Source organism: Typopeltis vanoorti, chromosome 12 (genome assembly GCF_054136105.1).
Source record: "Typopeltis vanoorti isolate ZY-2024b chromosome 12, IOZ_Tvanoo_1.0, whole genome shotgun sequence".
Lineage (NCBI taxonomy): Eukaryota > Metazoa > Arthropoda > Arachnida > Uropygi > Thelyphonidae > Typopeltis > Typopeltis vanoorti.
The window spans coordinates 19,496,264-19,516,380 of NC_143560.1; the positions used below are offsets into that span (position 1 = coordinate 19,496,264).

The 20,117-nt window shown below is 37.4% G+C and overlaps 1 protein-coding gene across 3 annotated transcripts in view; it reads right to left on the reverse strand.

Moving 5' to 3' along the window:
* The window catches only part of LOC150100615 (insulin-like peptide receptor), a 782,259-nt gene that overhangs the window by 318,842 nt on the left and 443,300 nt on the right, over positions 1–20,117 (reverse strand). For all 3 annotated transcript variants that reach the window (XM_090401273.1, XM_090401271.1, XM_090401272.1), the window contains exon 13: positions 4,085–4,298. In XM_090401273.1, coding sequence (XP_090257399.1) covers positions 4,085–4,298 — 214 coding nt within the window. The remainder of the gene's footprint in view (positions 1–4,084; positions 4,299–20,117) is intronic.

Here is a 20,117-nt window from a genome sequence, read left to right on the forward strand (position 1 = left end):
CTTGCCGAAGATCTGGGAGACAGTCATATTAAGAAAAAACTAGCTCTTTTCTAGGACTCTAGTAATATATGATAGCTTTTTTTTTTTTTTTTTTTTTTTTTTTTTCCAGATAGAGGGTGCCAAAATCAGGACTTTAGTCTTTGTGTTGCTGTTACAATTTTGTTTAAGTACACCATGTTGTTTTAGTCTCGCGTATTGTGACAGTGTTTTTGTGCTCTGAAGATGCTGGTTATAACACCAGCGAAATATCAGCATCAAGTTAATAAATTAATTATTTAGTTAGTTTCTGTGTTCTATTATACCGTTAAAATAATAAACAACTGTCTCTTCAGTTGCTCTTCCAGCCTCTCCATCTTCTTCAGTTGCACCTGCAGTATCTCCTGCACCTTCTGCAGCCTGTCCTGACTCTCCTGCCTCCTCCTCCTCCTTCCATTAAGTCAGCCTCTTCCTCCTTGCAACGCCCCTTCCAGCATGCAAGCCAACCACAGGATAAAAGGTAAAGAATTGTTTTCATTTTTTTTTTTTTTTTTTAACCACCTGTACAGAATGTACAGTTTCATTTGTCATTTTGGGGAATGTTCTCATTTTTATGTTTGTTTTTTTATTACAGTTTCATTTTTGTCATTTTTCTGTACTATACAGTAATTATGTTCTCCCTTTCATTTTCTTATGGCCTAGTGCTGTTTCTTGATATATACGTATGACTTTAGGGTGTTTAAGGTTAGGTAAGTAATTTAGGCTCCTCACATACATTCATGATTTTGGCTTTCCATCGCAACTCATCATTATCATACCTGGTTAACACACTTGGCTAACTTTCCTACTACACTGTTATCTTTCACTCTTCTCAATGGCCTCCTGATATTTGTCCTCACCTCCTCCTTATGTCCAGTTAGATCATTCGTCCCTATAATCACAACTAATTCTCTCACTCATTTATTCCTCATGTCCAATGCCTTAATTATTGTACTAATTCTGCTACCCAGATAGCAGACTTTATGGACTCTGTCAGTAACTATCCCCCTAATTATGGAGTCTCCATATACTGCTATCCTGGAATCACTGGTCACTTCTCTTAATCTTTGTTCTTTCATTCTGTTTTCTTGCATACTTTCAGTAATTTCCAGTAGACTCCTAACATCACTCAACATATTCTTCATTTCATTTTCAATATCTGTTTCATTAAATCTTGCATTCCAACAATTTCACTCTCTTTTTCACTACCTCTCATTCAGCCGCACTTTACTTCCTTTTCCTCATTCATATTTTCTTTCACCCCCTTATCACTAATTTTCACTTGTACATCTTTGTATTCTTTCACTCCTTCAGTTTCTCCAACTTTCGTTTCACTTCCGTTCTTTGCAACTTCTTCCGTAACTTTCGTTTCTACATCTTTGCATTCTTTTACTCCCTCAGTTTATTTTGCTTTCGTTTCATTTCCATTTTTCGTAACTTTTTCCATAACTTTCGCTTCTACATCCATGTATTTTTTCACTCACACAGTTTCTCCTGTTTTCGTTTCATTTCAGTTTTTCATAACTTTCACTGCATTCTTTCACTCCGTCAGCCTCTCTATCTTTCGTTTCATTTCCATTTCTTTCATGTACACTATTGATCTTTTCAGTCAGTTTCACATTTTGTTTATCATGGTCCAACAGTATATCACAACAAATCCATACTTTCTCTCTTCTTTTGCTCATTCTCTCCTTCTCCACAACATCTCTAACATTCTGCCATGCATACATATCGCACTCAGGACATAGAATCAGTTTTGAAAAGTCTATGTTGCCAATGCTACTTGACTTTCATGCAAATCGCCTAGTAGCACCAGTTGACAGCAGCGTGGTTGACCTCCCGACCGGCATTGTGTGATATTTAAAACAGCAATTTAGACTAACAATTCTGATGGAATTCATACCAAAAATCACTCGGACACACTTCGTTCTCAAAAATAAATAATGAAACCCTAAAATTTATGAAACTGCCAATTATTATTCAAAATAGAACTTATTTTTCTGTAACTATATATATATATATATATATATATGTATATGTATATATGTTAACTAGATACACATATAACTCTTATTCTACTTCACTTCATAAAGATGGCCATATCAGATGGAAAATTAGTCCAAAATTAGACTCTGAATTCCTTATCATACGACATTTTCCACACATACCCTATAAAAATTCTGAAATAAATAGATTGTATGAGTGGGCAACAGTATGGAACTGTCAGTTCAATGTTGCAAAAGTGTAAGGTTCTAAAATTTCATAGACAGCAATGGGATGCAAAGTATACACTTTGTGGGGAAATTTTACTGAAAATTGAGGAGACAAGAAACCTTGAAGTGGTGATGGACAGGGATCTGAAGTTAAGAGGTCACAATGCATTAGTTGTGAAGTCATAATATCAGATAATGGCAGAGGACCTTAACGTGCAAAAATAAAGAGGTTCTGGTTCCATAATATAAGACTTTGATCAGACCTCATATGGATTGTGCATAGATATGGCCCTCCAGTTTTCATGGTAATGAGGATATATTAAAGGGTCCAGAGAAGACTGACTAAGGTGGGATCTGGTCTTTGGGATGTGGTATATGAAGAAAGATTGAGGGAATGCAGTTGGTAAAGGTTGTGAATAGGAGGAAAAAAGGGGTATGATTGAGACATTTAATAAAGGGTTCTTACCAAGTTAATGTGGAAGAAATTTTCCATAGAATGGGAGAAGGGAATAGAACAAGGGAAGGGAGGGGGGAACATTCCCAGAATCCGTATATGGAGAGTGTGAGCAGGGACATAAGGAGCAGGTTCTTTGCATGGAGAGTGGATGGTAAGTGAAATGCATGACCTGGCATTGTGATGAATACAGTACATTGAATGAGTTTAAAGTATGGTCTGATGGGCTTTCTCATCACTGGAGACAAACTATTACACAGATAGTGTTAGGCCTCCAGTGATGAGTCTTTTGACTCCATGGAGGTCTAGTGTTAATAATAATAATAATAATATTCTTACTATTCATTCTAATACTCTGAGCCTACTACAGGGGGTCTTCAGCCTACGTCGTTTAGACTTTACGGTGGTAATCCCATAAATAGTTTTAAAAATAAATTTTGACTTGAAGCAGCACGACATAAAATTCAAATGTCGCAGGTGAACTTGTTTCTGAGCGCGGCAGAAGAATACGCCATTACGCACCATTTGTTTGGGTCCCAGCATACACTCTTTGGGTACCGCATGCTTCATTTACATCCGCTCTCTCACTTTTGTGTTTGTGTTTTTTTCTGACTTTTTACCCTTCAATAAGGCTCCCAAACGTAAAGCAGACTCTTCCGATGGCAATGTGTCGAAGAAAAGGAAAGCCATTACATTAGAAGTGAAATTAGACATTATTAAAAGGGCAAAAAAGGGAGAAATGCCAACGAACATCGGCCGCTTGTTGAACTTAAGTTGTACCACAGTTGAGACTATTATCAAGGATGAAGTTCGCATCCTTGAACACGTGAAAGGATTGGCATCCATGAAATCGACTGTGATTATGAAAAAACATAGTAGGCTCATGATTGAAAGGCTTCTTGTTCTTTGGCTGGAAGACCAGCATCAGCGCAGTATCCCAATTAGCCTCATGTTAATTCAAGAAAAGGCGAAAAGATTGTTTTATGTTTTTTTTTTTTTATTACAGTTTCATTTTTGTCATTTTTCTGTACTATACAGTAATTATGTTTTCCCTTTCATTTTCCTATGGCCTAGTTCTGTTTCTTGATATATATACGTATGACTTTAGGGTGTTTTAGATTAGGTAAGTAATTTAGGCTATGGTAATTCCGACTTGCATCGATAATCGCCTTACGTCGGTTTGTAGGAACGGATCTCCGACGTAACTCGAGGACTCCCCCTGTATAGTTCTACTATAGTAAATAGTAGAGCTCCATACTGTATTTTCATATCAAACTGAGATTGATGTATATATGATGGATATTCATGAAATTTTAATTTAGGAATAATAAAAAAATGCACATAACAGTACCTAGCAATGACTAGTCAATTATATTTATTCAATTTTTAATTTTATTCTTACTTTTTAACAAAAACTTGATTCTGAAGAAAGTCTTCAAAGAGTATCTTAAACTGTGCTTCTTCCTCTTCTGCTTCAAAGAATTTGCTATCTTTCGTGCATGCACAACATTTGGGACTTTCACCATGCACACCAAATATTGTCATATTAGAAAACTGAGAATGTTTTTTGGATGATACCTCAGTCACTTGTCTTTTCAGATCAGGTAACAATAAAGCTTTAAGAAAGAGTGAGAGAGAAATAAGGTATTAACATTTAATCTGTGCTAAAAGAAATAAAATTATAAAGCGTTTTGATTTTAGAAAATAATACAAAATTTTAACTGGGTTAATCTTTTTTAAATATACTATAAAGATAAATAAACCCATATATTTGCAACATAGTAATAACAAGCAAAATGAATTATACATTAATGAAAAGATTAGTTTTTCATATTAACCCCATGAAAATTTCAGGAAAAAAAAGGAAAGAACTTCTCAATTTTTCATAATTCTGTAACTACAGAAAAAATAATGACATTTTCCAAACTGATGATCCGAAGTAACTTCCAAAACTGAATGTTTACTTTAAAATAATAATAATGATCTCATAAAAAATAAATTCAGTTTAAATTAAAGATACCAAGAAATTATATACTTGGTTAATCCTTTATCCAAGAGTAAGTAAACAACTTTGCACATGAACTATTTTCATGACTGGGGCAACTTATATAGTAGAAGCTAATGACTTCACATCACTTGCCTTAGTATTAGTAACCCATAATGCGAAATACATATCTTTATGGATATGTATAATGCTATGCATTATGGGAAGGGTCACTACCCAGACTGGTTCATCATTTACTGAGGTCTCATCAGTGGGTGCCAGATCCAGAAGTGATACCAAACTTGAAGTAATGCAGATATCACTTCTTCTTTTTTTTTTTTTTTTTTAATTTAGAGTATTTATTTTAAAAATAAGGTGTGACACCTTTTGGCAACTCATATATAAAAGTATAACTTGTCCCCAGTCCTGAAAATAGTTTAGGCACAAACTTGTTTCCTTACACTTGAAACCAAGTATATAATTTCGTGGTATCTTTAATTTAAGTGTAAAAGCTTCCAATAAATTCTGTTTATTTATAACTTTCTCATGCCTAATATGAATATATTAGACTCATAAATAACAATTATTATTATTATTATTATTATTATTATTATTCAGGCCTCCATGGAGTCAAAAGACTTATTATGGGAGGTCCTTCCTAAGAAACACAAAGTGTATCAAGATTCATCGAGGGAGGTCCCTCCTAGGTAACACAAAGTCTACCATACCACTCCTTACTCACTGACCGTTCTCGCTCTCACCACTCCATCAGGCAATGCATTCTATGGTTCAACTACCCTCCATGCAAAGAAACCACTCCTCACCCTCTTCCTCACAGTTTCCTTTCATAACTTCCATGGATGGCCTCTTGTCATCACTCCATCCCACTGTTCAACCAAGCAAAAGAACTCCCCAGTGTCAACCCTGTAACCACCTCTCAACAGTTTAAAAGTCTCAATCATATCACTTATCCTTCTTCTCTCCACCAAACTCTGAAGTCCACACTCCCTCAGCCGATCCTCATAACTAACATTGTACAGTCCTGACACCATCTTTGTTATCTGCCTTTGTATCCTTTCCACAGTTAATTTATCCCCTTCAAATCCTGGGGACCAAATCTGAGAGCAATAGTCTAAGTGTGGTCTGATCAGTCTTATACAACGGAATGATTAACATTTTATCTTAGGTCAATGTCCTTCTCATTATTGCAGCAATCCTTTGTGTTACCTTTGCAATATGTCCCCTAAATTTCAGGTTTCTATCAATCATCAACCCCAGATCTCTTGTCTCCCCTACTTCCTCCAGTACAACTCCTCCCATAGAGTATGCAGTGTCCCATCAATGTGTCCCAAACCTCAAGACCTTACATTTTGCTGCATTAAACTGACACTGTATTCATTTGACCCATCTATCTAGCTTATTCAAATCCTCTTGCAGGGCTACCACATCTGCACTATTACTAATAACCCTTCCCAGCTTCGCATCATCCACAAACAACTGAATATCCCCTGCAATCCACTGACAATGTCATCATTGATATAAAAGTTAAACAATATAGGTCCCAGTACTGAGCCCTGTGGAACCCCACTTGTAACCATCTGCCTCCTTGAAACTGCCCGACCATACACAACTCTCAGATACCTATTGGACAGCCAATTCTGAATCCAGTAGACCAATCTAACATCCAGACCAATGCGCCACAACTTAAATATCAGCTTATCATGTGGCAACCTGTCAAATGCCTTCACTAAGTTTAAGAAAATGGCAGTATACGCCTTTTCCTCATCTAATGTTCTTGTAACTTTATTATAAAAGGTTAGCATATTGCTAAAACAATAGCACCCCTTCACAAATCCATGTTGATTCTCACAGATAACATTACCTGCATCTGCCCAATGCTGTATACAGTCTCTCACCACTTTCTCCAAGATCTTAACACTACTGATGACACACAAATTGGCCTATAATTAGACACTTCCAGTCTGTTACTGCCCTTATGCAATGGCACTATCTTAACTTCTTCCATTACCTGGGAACCTTTCCCATAGCCACTTTCATTGAAAAGCCAGGTCAAAGGAGCTGTCATTTCTTTATCACATTGTCTCAAAAATTGTGGTGAAATACCATCCAGTTCAATAGCTTTACTGACATTCAGAGTACTCAGTATTTGAAACACGCTCTCCTCCTGCACTTCTAAGCCTCGAACCTGCCGTATCTCTCTAGTATTAAAATATACACCTTCAGGATGAATGAAATATACCAATAAAGTGTTCAATGTACAATTCCACTAGGTCCTCTGCATCAAGTCACTTTATTCCCATTTTTATCCCACAATATCATTCTTCCACAATCATTTCTCCCCCTAACTAATTTCTCCAAGATCCTAAAAACTACTGATCACACACAAACTGGCCTATAATTAGACACTTCCAGTCTGCAGTAGCAGACTGGAAGTGTCTAATTAAGAAATGGTACTATCTTGCCTTCCTTCCATTCCTGGGCACCTTTCCCATAGCCAAACTTTCATTGTAAAGCCAGATCAAAGGAGCTGTCAACTCTTTAGCACATTCTCTCAAAACTCGGGGTGAAATACCATCCAGTCCCACAGCTTTACTGATATCCACAGTACTCAGTATTTGAAACACGTTCTCCTTCTGAATCTCTAAACCTCGAAACTGCCATATCTCTCTAGTATTAAAATTTACACCTCCAGGATGAAATACACCAATAAACTGTTCATTGTACAATTCCACTATGTCCTCTCCATTAGCCACTTTAATCCCATTTTTATCCCACATGTCATTCTTCCACAATCATTTCTCCTTTTACTGGCCAAATAGCTAAAACATTCCCTAGGATTTTCTTTGGATGTTAGGGCCAATCTCTTATCATATATCAATTTTGCCTTCCTTACCATACTAGTCACTCTCCAGCCTGTCTCTTATATTCTTCATGCGTCTGCTCTTCACTTGTCTCCTTATATCTCTTCCACAGCCTCTTTTTCACATGCAGTTCCTGTTTAATATTGTTTGTCATCCACTTTACACCAAATTGTGTCCTCTTCTTCACTCGTGGAATACAGCTTACTATTGCTGCTAACAAATATTCCTTCACCATTTCCCAAGCACTAATGATATCCCTTCTTTCCAATTCCTCCCTCCATGAAACTTCCCCAAGACAGGTGATTATAATCGTCTAAGACTATTATAATCACCTGTCTTATACTTACACATACGTTGCCATCTCTTTGATACTCCTGCATGTCTATTCATTTTCCAAGTCAAAAACCACATGGTCACTCTCTCCAACTAGTGGGAGAGATGTCATCTCAGTGATTATCAACTCTTCTGATGCTATAACCAAATCCAAAAACTCTTGAACCTCTTGTTCCATCTATTACATGTTGCCTAAGACATTTGTCCCTCAAGAATTCTAGAATTCCATTTCCTTATTGCTACATGCATCTTCCTCTCCCCAATTTATACTGCTGCAGTTAAAATATCCCATAACAATCATTCTTCTTGCACTTACCACATTCAACTGTCTAAACATCGCTTGGTCCCCACCTTTTGTGCTTCTTGGTCTGTAGCAACATCCCACTAAATATCCTGTCTTGCCCACCTCTACCTCACACCAACCACATGCTTTCAAAATCATTAGTGTCACTGCTTTCCAAAGCCTCCACTCTTAGAGAATATTAGTCATCACTTATCATAAGTAGAACTCCACCACCACGTTTTCCCTTCCTATCCTGCCGAAAAATGCTGTACCCAGTGACTTCTATTCCTGTTATTATATCCTCTTCTGTCAACCCCTCTCAGTGATCCCAATAATCTTTGGGCAGGCTGGTGCTATCAGTGCCATCAATTCCTCTCCCTTATTCTAAATACTGGCATAAAAATAAAGTATGAAGCATAAAAATGGCACTGTTTCTATAACTAGCATTATCCCCTCTAGACTCCCATTCCCAAAAGATGCCACCCCTGCTACCATTCACCCTGGGACACACAGACGCATTCAGAACATCAATCTCCCCAGATGCCTATGTTCTTCCTCATTCAAATGCAAGGGATCTCTCACATACAATTCCTCTCTGTCCTCAAATGCACTCCAAGCATCCACATATTCCAATCCTCTCTTTTGACACATTCTAGCTATTATGTTATTCAATATTACTGCTCTTCTGCTCAGCTCGTCACTATCACATCTAGGCAACATGTACACTATCTTTCCTCTCTGTGTCTTCTTTTGTACAACCTAAAGCAAGAATCTCATATCTCTTGCTGCCCAATTTACATTACCATTGAAGTCATTTGCTCCTACCATCACAATCATCTCATCCACCCTTTCATCTCTCTTAATTGCCACATCCACACTTTCTATCGTTCCTCCTGGCAAACACTCCTCACACATTCTATCTTGCACCCCACGGATCAATGAATCCCCATACATTACACCTCTTACCATCCTATTTCTTGATTGCTCACGTATATCCCTCACTCTCTCTCCTCTAACACTTTCTCTCTGTGCTCCCTTACTTACCTGCCTTCCTGACATCATTCTATCCCTGGTCCCTGTGCTCCCATGCATTCCTCTCATTCCCTCTCTCCTGCTGTTTCCATTCTTTCCTTTTCTATCATTCCTATATATCTCACTCATTCCCTCTCTTCCACTTATCCTATTCTATCATTCACACAACTCTCTTCTACTGTTCCCATTTTCTCCTCTTTCTCACTCCTCCTCTGATTCACCTTGCATTCTTCTCTTCCATTCACCTAATCTCATCTTTCATACTTCTCATCTCATTCTCTGGACATTCCACCTGCTCTTTCAGCTCATCTATCTCTCTCTGAAAATAAGCCACTCTTATTTGCCATTCATTTTCCCAATTGAGACCATCTCCTAAAACTTTAGAATCATTCAACCTTTCCATAGTCAACACTCTTATTATTTTATTCATATTTCTCTCGCCCTCTATCATACCACTCATCTCTCTACATGGAGAATCTTCCATCTCTGACTCAACGAGGTCAGTTATGTTCATCTCTAACTCACCAAGTTTCTCCCATTGGCTGCGTTTTGCACATATACGTATTTTCCCCTTCTCTCTCCTGCCACATATACAACCGTCGGGACGCATACATTCCGTAAGTACCGCATGCTACAAAATCTTGTATGATATCACACAAAATGGAGTCCTTAAATGGGGGGGGGGGAAACTTTGTGATATGCCATTTGCAATTTTAACTGCCGCTGCCACCATTATTCAAAATAGTGTGGCTAATTAGTGTCAAAAATAAACGCTAAATAACTATCTTTTCTTTTAATCTTACACGGTGATCCGAATGCATTTTTTGAAATTATGGAGACAACTAGTGTGTTTGAATAAAAACTTTAGTTTAGTATAACTAAAGTCTACATTCGATGTTTTGACCTTTATGTCAAAGTCATCATCTGGAGCATACAACTATACACAGAAAACAAGTTACACTACAATCAAACTTTGTTAAAGATACTGACCAACTGTTACAACAATTGTTGGCCTGACCTCTGGTGGAAAAAAAAAAAAACATCAACGCTAGAGTCCTATTATTAGTGTTATCTGTTGGTTGGTTGAAATACATTGGGCACAAAAACCAGTATCTATCTATATACATACATTAACATCACGAATATACTTGTACATTCCAGCCAGTTGGTATGGAATGGTTTCTAATACTAGCTGAAGATTGGCTAGAGTCCTGACTTATGCTGGATCTTATACATTAGGTAGGCTGAATGTGTGACATCCAGATCCTTGGAATTTTCATGCCATCTTTGTTGTTGATATTTGGGTGGTTTATCAGGATTTTGCAGGCTTCCTTAAATTTCCTTTCATACCAGGTTTTTGTGTGGTGTAAAGAGCAGGGGCTTTTCCAGTTGATTTGGTGTAAGGTGGTGAGCGCATGGTCTGAGAGGCCTGCTTCACCATAACAGTTATATTTAATGTGTCTAATATGTTCTTTCTTGCATATAGGGATTGTCCATCCTGTTTCACCAATGTACAGTAAGTTACAGGTGCAGCGGATGCGACAGACTCCAGGATGTACTAATGGGAGGAGAAGATCCTTAGAGGAGTTGAATATGGTTTTAAGTTTAGTGGGTGGTTTAAAGGTGGCATTGAGGTTATAATGTTGTAGGATTCTGTTGATTTTTTTCTGATAACCCTTTAATGTATGGGATGGCTATGGTTTTACTGTAATCTAGATTCATTTTTGTTGTTGTTTTATGGAGTATTTTATTAATAGTATTTTTTGTTATAGCTATTATTGATGAGTGTGTCGCTGATGATTTTTAGTTCTTGTTTCAGGGCTTGTTGGTTAGAGCAAATTGCTGTAGCTCTGTTTTTAATGACTCCGTATTTTTGTGATGAAAAAAAAATATGTTGTAACCTTTAACATGTTATACTGCATTTATATAATGTTGTAAGCATCGCTATTATTAAAAACACACGTAATAACCACATTAATGACTATTTAATTCATAAATATTTCATTCCAAGTATTTTGGGACATCATCAGTACAGTAGTTTAAACAATACTAGGAATAACATACAGTTAGGGTGCATGATTACAAAGGAATCTCAATATGCATGCAGTAACGTGTTATAGAAGTAAATTAAATATAACTGGAAAAAAAAATAATAATAAAATAAAATAAATATATAAAGATTATTTTGTAATCATGCACCCTACCTGTATGTTATTCCTAGTATTGTTTTAAACTACTGTACTGATGATGTCCCAAGATACTTGGGATGAAATATTTACGAATTAAATAGTCAATACTGTGAGGTTTCATTATATAAAAAAAAAAGCATTGCTATTATTTATAAACACAAACAAAATTTAATTTTTTCATTTTTTCCTTGGGGGTACTGCAGTGTCACAGTGCTTATGTATGGGCCGCCACTGGGTAAGAGGTATAATGTATGGGGACTTAATGATCAGTGGTCTTCAAGATACGATGCATGAGGAGTGTTTGCAAAGAGGAACAATAGAAGGTGTGGCTATGGCAATTAAGTGAGGTGAAAATGTGGATGAGATGATTGTGATGGAAGGAACAAATGACTTGAGTGGTAATGTAAGTTGGGCAGCGAGAGATATGAGATTCTTGCTTTAGGTTGTATGAAAGAAGACACAGAGAGGAGAGATAGTGTGCGTGTTGTCTAGGCATGATAGTGACGAGCTGAGCTGAAGAGCAGTAATACTGAATGACATAATAGCTAGAATGTGTGAGAAGAGAGGACTGGAATATGTGGATGCTTGGAGTGCATTTGAGGACAGAGAGGAATTGTATGCAAGAGACTGCTTACATTTGAATGAGGAAGGATGTATGCATCTGGAGAGATTGCTGTTCTGAACGACTCAGTGTGCCCCAGGGAGGATGGTACATAAGCAATATGACAGCACACCCCACCAAAATGGGCATGTGGCACTACTAGTTAATACCATAATAACCCTTCAATGCTTAAATTGTACAGTCAATATTGTACAGTCCTTGTTGTTTGCAGATGATGCAAAGTTGGGACGAATCATGAAGAGTAGTGAAGATGTTGTGGCCTTACAAGCAGACTTCAATAAATTGAATGATTGAGCACAGAAATGGAGATGTGAGTTCAATGTTGCAAAATGTAAGGTTTTAAAATTTGGAAAACAAAGATGGGATGCAGAATTTATGCTTGGTGAGAATATATTGTTGGAGGTGGAAGAAATAAGAGATCTGGGGATGATAGTGGATAAGGATCTGAAATTTACGGGACACATAGCCAAAATTGTGAAGACAACACAAAGGCTTCTGGGAATAATGCGGAGGACACTGACGTGTAGAAGTAGGGAGATTCTTGTTCCATTGTATAAGGCTTTGATTAGGCCACACATGGACTATTGTGCCCAGATATGGTCACCTGGTTTTCAGAAGGATGAAGAGATGTTGGAAAGAGTCCAAAGGTGATTGACTAAGGCAGTTTCTGCCCTCTGGAATGTCGAGTATGAGGAAAGATTTAGAAGATGTAATTTGCAGAGTATGGTGGACAGGAGAAAAAGGAGAGATATGATAGAGACCTACAAGTTGGCAAGGGGTTGTTATAGGATTAATGCTGGAGAAGTCCTACAGAAAATAGTGGGAGATCGGAGGAGAACCAGAGGTCATACCTGGAAACTGTATAAGGAGGGTGTGAGTAGGGGAGTGAGGGGCAGGTTTTTTTCGTGCAAAGTTGTAAATGATTGGAATGCCTTGCCTGAGAGTGTGGTGTCTGCAAGGAGTTTGAATGTGTTCAAGGCACGGTATGATGAGCTGTATGTGTGTGATAAAAGGACCTCCCATAAGTCTTTGTCTCCGTGAGGTATTGGGGTAATAATAATAATAATAATAATAATAATATCATTTTTGTTATCCATCTCTGCACCCTCTTCAAGGTTACTTCATCCCCTTCAAATCCTGGTGACCAGATCTGAGCACAGAAATCTGGATGGGATCTGATCAAAAAGCTTTGTACAATGGGACCAATGCACTTTTATCTCTTATTGTCAATGTTCTTCTCAACATTGCTGCAATTAACTAAGATGTCTTCACAACCTTAAAATATAACTTCGTAACTTCAAATGTCCATCCACAATCATCCCATGATCCCTTGCTTCCTCCACTGCTTTCAGTATAAGTCCACCAAGTGAGTATGAAGCATCCCATTTCTGGATCTCATATATTAAAATGTTACATTTAGTTGCATTAAACTGATTCCCACATTTCCAGCTTATTCAAATCGTCCTAAAGAGCTAAAACATCAGCACTATTACTAATACTCCAAAGCTTCACATCATCTGCAAACAACTGAATATCTCCCTGTAATCCTGAGACAATATCATTGACCTAAAGATTGAACAACAATGGTCCCAGAACTGAACCCTGTGGAACTCCATTTGTAACCTTCCTACTCCCTGATACTTCTCCCCCAATCTACAACTCTCTGATATGTGTGGTACGGTATCATCAGCATACCTCAGATTACTGATCAATTAACAACCTATCCTAATTCCTGTCTTAAGCTCATCCAATTCTTCACACATGATTTCCTCAGCACAGATACTAAGCAACCAAAGAAAGTAAACATCCTTGCCTAACTCCCTTTCTAACCTTAAGCCAATCAATTAATCTAACACCTATTCTTACTGTGGTTTCTTGATCCCTGTACAAGTTAGCTATCACCCTGATAGTGTGTTGAGGAGAAACCATTCTTTTCATTACTTCCCACAGTTTCACATGCTGAACACAGTCAAAAGCTATACAGCAATCTAAGAAACATTACCATAAGGAGTCTAAATTCTTTATACTTTTCTATGATCTATCTAAAGGTAACCTTATTTTTCCTGAAACCTGCATGTTCCTTGGGCATCTGTGCTTCAACTTTGGCTTTAATCCCATTTAGCATGATTTTCAATGAAATCTTGCTTGCATAAGAGATTAAACTAATAGTTCTATAGTTCTTGCCATCCTTCATATCTCCCCTCTTATGTAACAGTATAAAAACCGACTTCTTCCCATCTCTATACCATGATCTTGTCTCACATTTCCTTGTAATCAATCTATGAAACACTCTTATCCCTCCATCCCCTGTAACTATAACATGTTCAAATCGGGAAGGGTTTTGTACATTTATCGTACCAACAGAATTAACTTACAACAACAGTTTACAGAAAACTAACTTTCAGAGGTCGTTATATTCTCAAAGAATCTGCCCATCATCCTTGTCAAAAAACAGGAATCATACAATGTTTAATCCGTCAAGGCAAAACTAACTGTTCAACTTCTCATTTATTAAAGAAAGAACTTTCAACTATCAAACATCACATGAAACTAAATGGCTTCTCCGAAAAGAGTACACAACATCTTTTTGATTCTTACAATCCAACACAAAACAGCAAAGATTCAATACGTCGAGTTCCGATTCCTTACATTTCCAGGATTTCAAGAACCAATTTCAAGAATTCTGAAGAAATATGATTTAACAGCCACTTATACACCTATTAACAAATTATCCACCCATTTTCCTTCTTCTAAAGATAAACACTCAACTATGTCTCTACCTGGTGTGTATCAAGTTCCGTGTAACTGTAATATTTCCTTCTTTGGACAAACTGGACGCTCTATAGAAAAAAGAATTCAAGAGCATCATCAATCATCCATTCAAAACAACAAACCCGAGAAATCTGGATTAGCTCAGGACAGAATACAAACAAGCCATAACATCCTTTGGTCCAAGACTTGCCTCCTACACAGATGTCGCTATAAATATGAATGTTTATTTAAAGAAAGTGTGGAGGACTTACTTCAATGTCCTAACTTGAATCATAATGACTGTATATCTGTATCAAAAATTTGGGAAAATTTAATCAGGATAACACATTAATTATTATTATTATTATTTTTTTTTAAATTTCCTATATTACTCTAATGTTATTTAAAATTATTACATGAATTTCTGAATTAACATCTTTAATTTAATCATGACTCTGATAAAAAAAAATTTTTACTCTTTTAATACTTAGCGATATGACATCACTCAGCTCTATTTGTGAAATTTGTGAAAGATTATTGTTCGTATTCCACCTTTTTTTTTAAAAAAAAAAAAAAAAAAAAACTATTCCTATGTAGCCACTGAAGATGGTCTGTACTATTCAGACTGAAATATTTGGCAAATTAAATAATATTCTTGTGTAAACGTGTATATATTTTATAATCCTAGTGTCACAAGTATCTTTAAAGAATCAAATTCCTTATTAATTGTTATCTGTATATCTTCTGTTTGTCTTCCAATTTTCATTATTTTTGTTTTACTTGAATTTAAAATCATTATAATTTTTGCAGATTTCTTGTAATTTTCAAGCTCGTATTGGAGATTTGATTTATCTGCTATAATCACTACATCAACTGCATACATGATGTGTGATTGGTCTACCATTGGCTTTTACTCCTTTTGTTATTATTATTATTATTATTATTATTACGGGTATCTCCATGGAGTCAGCAGACTCATCGCGGGAGACCCAAACTAGCAAAACAATATCTGTCATATCTCTTCTTGAATTCATTTACAGACGAAGAGCTCACAACTAAGTCAGGCAATGAATTCCACTCATTCACCACTCTCCAGGCAAAAAACCTTGTTCTGACACCTTTGTTAACCACACTCTTCTTTAATTTCCAGAGATGACCTCTTGTTCTTCCATCACTATCACACAGCTGAAACATTTCCCCTGCATCAATCCTATAAAAACCTTTTAGTAATTTGAATGTTTCTATCATATCCCCTCTTCTTCGCCTATCAACCAATCTCTGCAATCCACAAGCTCTCAATCTATCAATGTAGGGAGCATTTTTTATATCACTCACCAACTTGGTCACTCTTCTCTGAACCCTCTCCACAGCCTCCTCATCTCCAAGGAATCCAGGTGACCAGACCTGAGCACAGTAATCCAAATGTGGAAGTATCAATGCTTTATAAAGGGGAATAATAACCTCTTTATCTCTGGATGTCAGTGTGTTCCTCAACAACCAAGTAATCCTATGTGCAATCTTGGACACCTTAGCAATGTGTCCTCTGAACTTCATCTCCCTATCTACCAATACCCCTAAGTTCCTAGCCTCATCAATCTCTTGGAGTACCTTTCCATCGATGTAGAACACAGCTGGTAATCTTTTAATCCCAAAATGCATGACTTTACACTTTTCCACATTGAACTGACATCCATTTTCTTTTGCCCATTTTACCAGCTTATTTAAATCCTCCTGCAAACTTTCAACATCAGCTTGATTTTTTATTGCACTACACAACTTTGCATCATCAGCAAACAACTGAATATCTCCCTTTAAGCTGTTTCCTATATCATTTATATACAAATTAAACAACATTGGCCCAAGCACAGAGCCCTGAGGCACACCACTGGTCACCTGCCTCATTCTGGACTCGGCTCCTCCATACACCACCTTATGGTATCTCTCCCTGAGCCATTCTCCTATCCATATCACCAATTTAATATCCATTCCCATCTGCTCCAATTTGCGTAACAGTGTTCTATGGGGTATCCTGTCAAAAGCCTTAGCAAAATCCAGAAGTACAACTGTGTAGCCAGTTCCTTTGTCCAACTCAGATGTTATTCTATTATGAATAGTTAATAGATTGCTAAGGCAGGATCTACCTTTAACAAAACCATGTTGGCCTCTATAGAGTATCATATCCTGATCCACCCATTCTTGAATTTTGTCTTTAACCAACTTTTCCAATACTTTTACCACTACTCCTGAGATGGTGATTGGTCTGTAATTCAATACCGCAGTTTTAGAGCCACCCTTATGCAAAGGAACCACTTTGCCTAGCTTCTGGTATGGTCCCTAGGGACCATACCAGAGTTCAAACTTAAATTAAATATCCAGGTAAGAGGGGTTGACAATTCATTTGCACATTCACGCAATACCCGAGCTGATATTCCATCTAAGCCTACCGCAGTGTTTGCATTTAAGTTTTGCAATATATTTAATACCTCTGATTCTTTAGCTTCAATTCTCACATTAGGTATTGCTATAGGTATAGAGATACCCTCACTTGGGTGATAGACTTTTGAAAAGTGATCACTCAGTAACTCGACTATTACATCTGATTTTGTCACCTCAATACCATCAGCACCCACTAAGGTTATCCTTCCGAAGTCATTCTTCCTCTTACTTGCCACATAGCGGAAGAACTCTTTGGGATTACCCTTGATCTCTTTGGCTAAGGTCTTCTCATAATCTGATTTAGCTTTTCTTACTATGCTGGTAACCTTCCTAGCTTGAGCCTTGTACTGCTCATGGGTGTCCTGATCGCCTTTCTCCTTGTAAATTCTCCATAACATTTTCTTTTTTTGCAGTTCAAGCTTGATACTACTGCTCATCCATCTAATGCCTGCCTTGTTTGACCTCCTGACCATGGGGACACAATCTGATATTGCTTTCCTCAGATAGCTGCTGATTTTATCCCATGCACTGCTAACATCTTTTCCCTGCAATATGTTCTGCCATGGGATGGCTGCAAGCTCACTCCGAAGCTTGTTATAATTGCCTAACCTGTAGTTCCGTATATACCCCTTCTTAACAGAAAAATCCACAGATTTTGCAACCTCCCAAGTCAATACCACATGATCGCTTTCACGAATTGGAATTAACGAGGACACCTTACTTATGCATATAACCTCTGAACCAATAACCAGCTCCAACACTCTCACACCACGTGTCCCTTCAGTTACGTGCTGTTTCAAGTAATTATCTCGTAGAAGATGTATGAACTCCATTTCCTTTTTGCTACGTGATATTTCCTCCTTCCAATTGATATCACCATAATTAAAATCCCCCAAAATAATCACTAAGCCTTCACTCATTGCACTAAGTTGCTGATGCATGAATTCAATATCTCCCCCCGTACTCCATGGCCTATAGCAGCATCCAACTGTATATTTGGTTGCGTTGGTCACTATTTCGCACCAGACTGCCTCAAATGAACTCTCATTCACATGTCTATCATCATGATATACTACTTTCTTTGGCTGCAACACATCAGCTATCATCAACAGTACTCCTCCTCCTGTTCTATCATCTCTATCCTCCCTGAAAATACTGTACACATCACATTCAATTCCAGTGACCACATCTTCTGCTGACAGCCAAGTTTCACTAATGCCTACAACTTTTGGTGAGATTTCACTGACTAATGCCAAAAATTCTTCTCTCTTATTTCGAATGCTTCTAGCATTGGTATACAAAAATTGCAGATTCCCTCTAGATCTTGTACCGGCTTTAGAACTGATATATAAGTCACTAACTACCGTAGTCCTATGCCGATTTTTATCCCCTCTCTTATGCAATTTATTCTGCCTATAAGGATCAATAAATACACAATCAGTGCTAAAGTTTCTCTCTCTTACACTCACCTTTTCAATATTAGTTTCCCTGCCCAATAACTTCAACCTGTTCAGAAAACAATAACTTCTTCAATCGCTTATGTCCTTCCATGTTAAGATGCAGTCCATCTCTAGCATACAACTGCTTTTTCCTTCAAACACACTCCAAACATCAACAAACTCCAGACCTCTTTTTCTGCACATTCTTGCAATCATATCATTCATTATCATTGCTCGTCTACTTAACTCGTAATTGTCAAAACGAGGCAGCACACACACTATTCTCCCATTGACACTTTTCCTCTTCACAATATCTAATAATGTTCTTAAATCTTTTCCTACCCGATTTATACTACCTCTCAGGTCATTCGTACCCACCATAACTATCATATTGTCTGCTTCATGCCCTCTCTTTATTGCTAAAGCCACTCTTTCTATTGTCCCATCAGCCAAGCACTCCTCATGCATACCACTCTCCATACCCTTAATCATAGAATCACCATATATTTTACCACTCTTAACTTCATTCAAGTCCACACGCATGGACTCATTCTCTACACTATTCAGCATGACTCTCCCAGCTTCATTACTCAACTCTCTATTACTTACCCCCCCACTCTCACTACATCTCATTTCTTCTAGGCCACTTGTGGTTTTATTATGTTGACTCCCAATCACCCCCATACTATTTATTACTGAATCATTCACCAAAGACTCACCCATATGTAATCCTGTTCTAGTTACTTCAGCTAAAGTAATCTCTATAGTCCTAATTTCTCTGTTTAACACATTAAACTCAGCTTTAACTTCCAGTATCTCCTTACCGATCACTTCCACTTCCTCATGAAGAAGATGAAGGTCATTTTTCATTTTCATAAACTCCCGCCGAAGTTCTTCCGCTACGGTCCCGATGTCAGCTTCCATTCCTAAACGCTCCAGCCTATCCCGACACTTCTCACATACGTCGACATTTTCGTTCTTCTCATTTTGCCAGACCGACCACAGATCCTTCACATTTTTCGGTGCATACATGTAGCAGTTTCCGCAACACATCCATTGCGAAAAATCTAACGCTGAGCCAGCCTTTCGTGTAGTAGTAGAAGTCCTGCGCGCCGCTGACGTACGTTTCTTGTTGGACGCCATCTTTACACGTTGATATAGCGAAACAAACGGCAGTGAAAACACAATATATACAACACAGTTCTAAACAATAATACCACAAGGACACTTGTTTCTAACCGATGCACAACTGCAGCACAATTTGTGACAAAAAGCCACACTATATTTAACTTTAAAAACACGTTTTCTAGACTAGCTAAACACGACCGCCACATTTACCAAGGACATATTACTGAAAAAAGACAATTTTTTGAAGACAACTTTGTTGAAGACAATGATTCTTTAATGAGTTCTTGGATGAAAATGTTAAAAAGCATCCTTGCATAACTCTCAATTTTATTTCAAGTTTTTTAGTTGTGATTTGT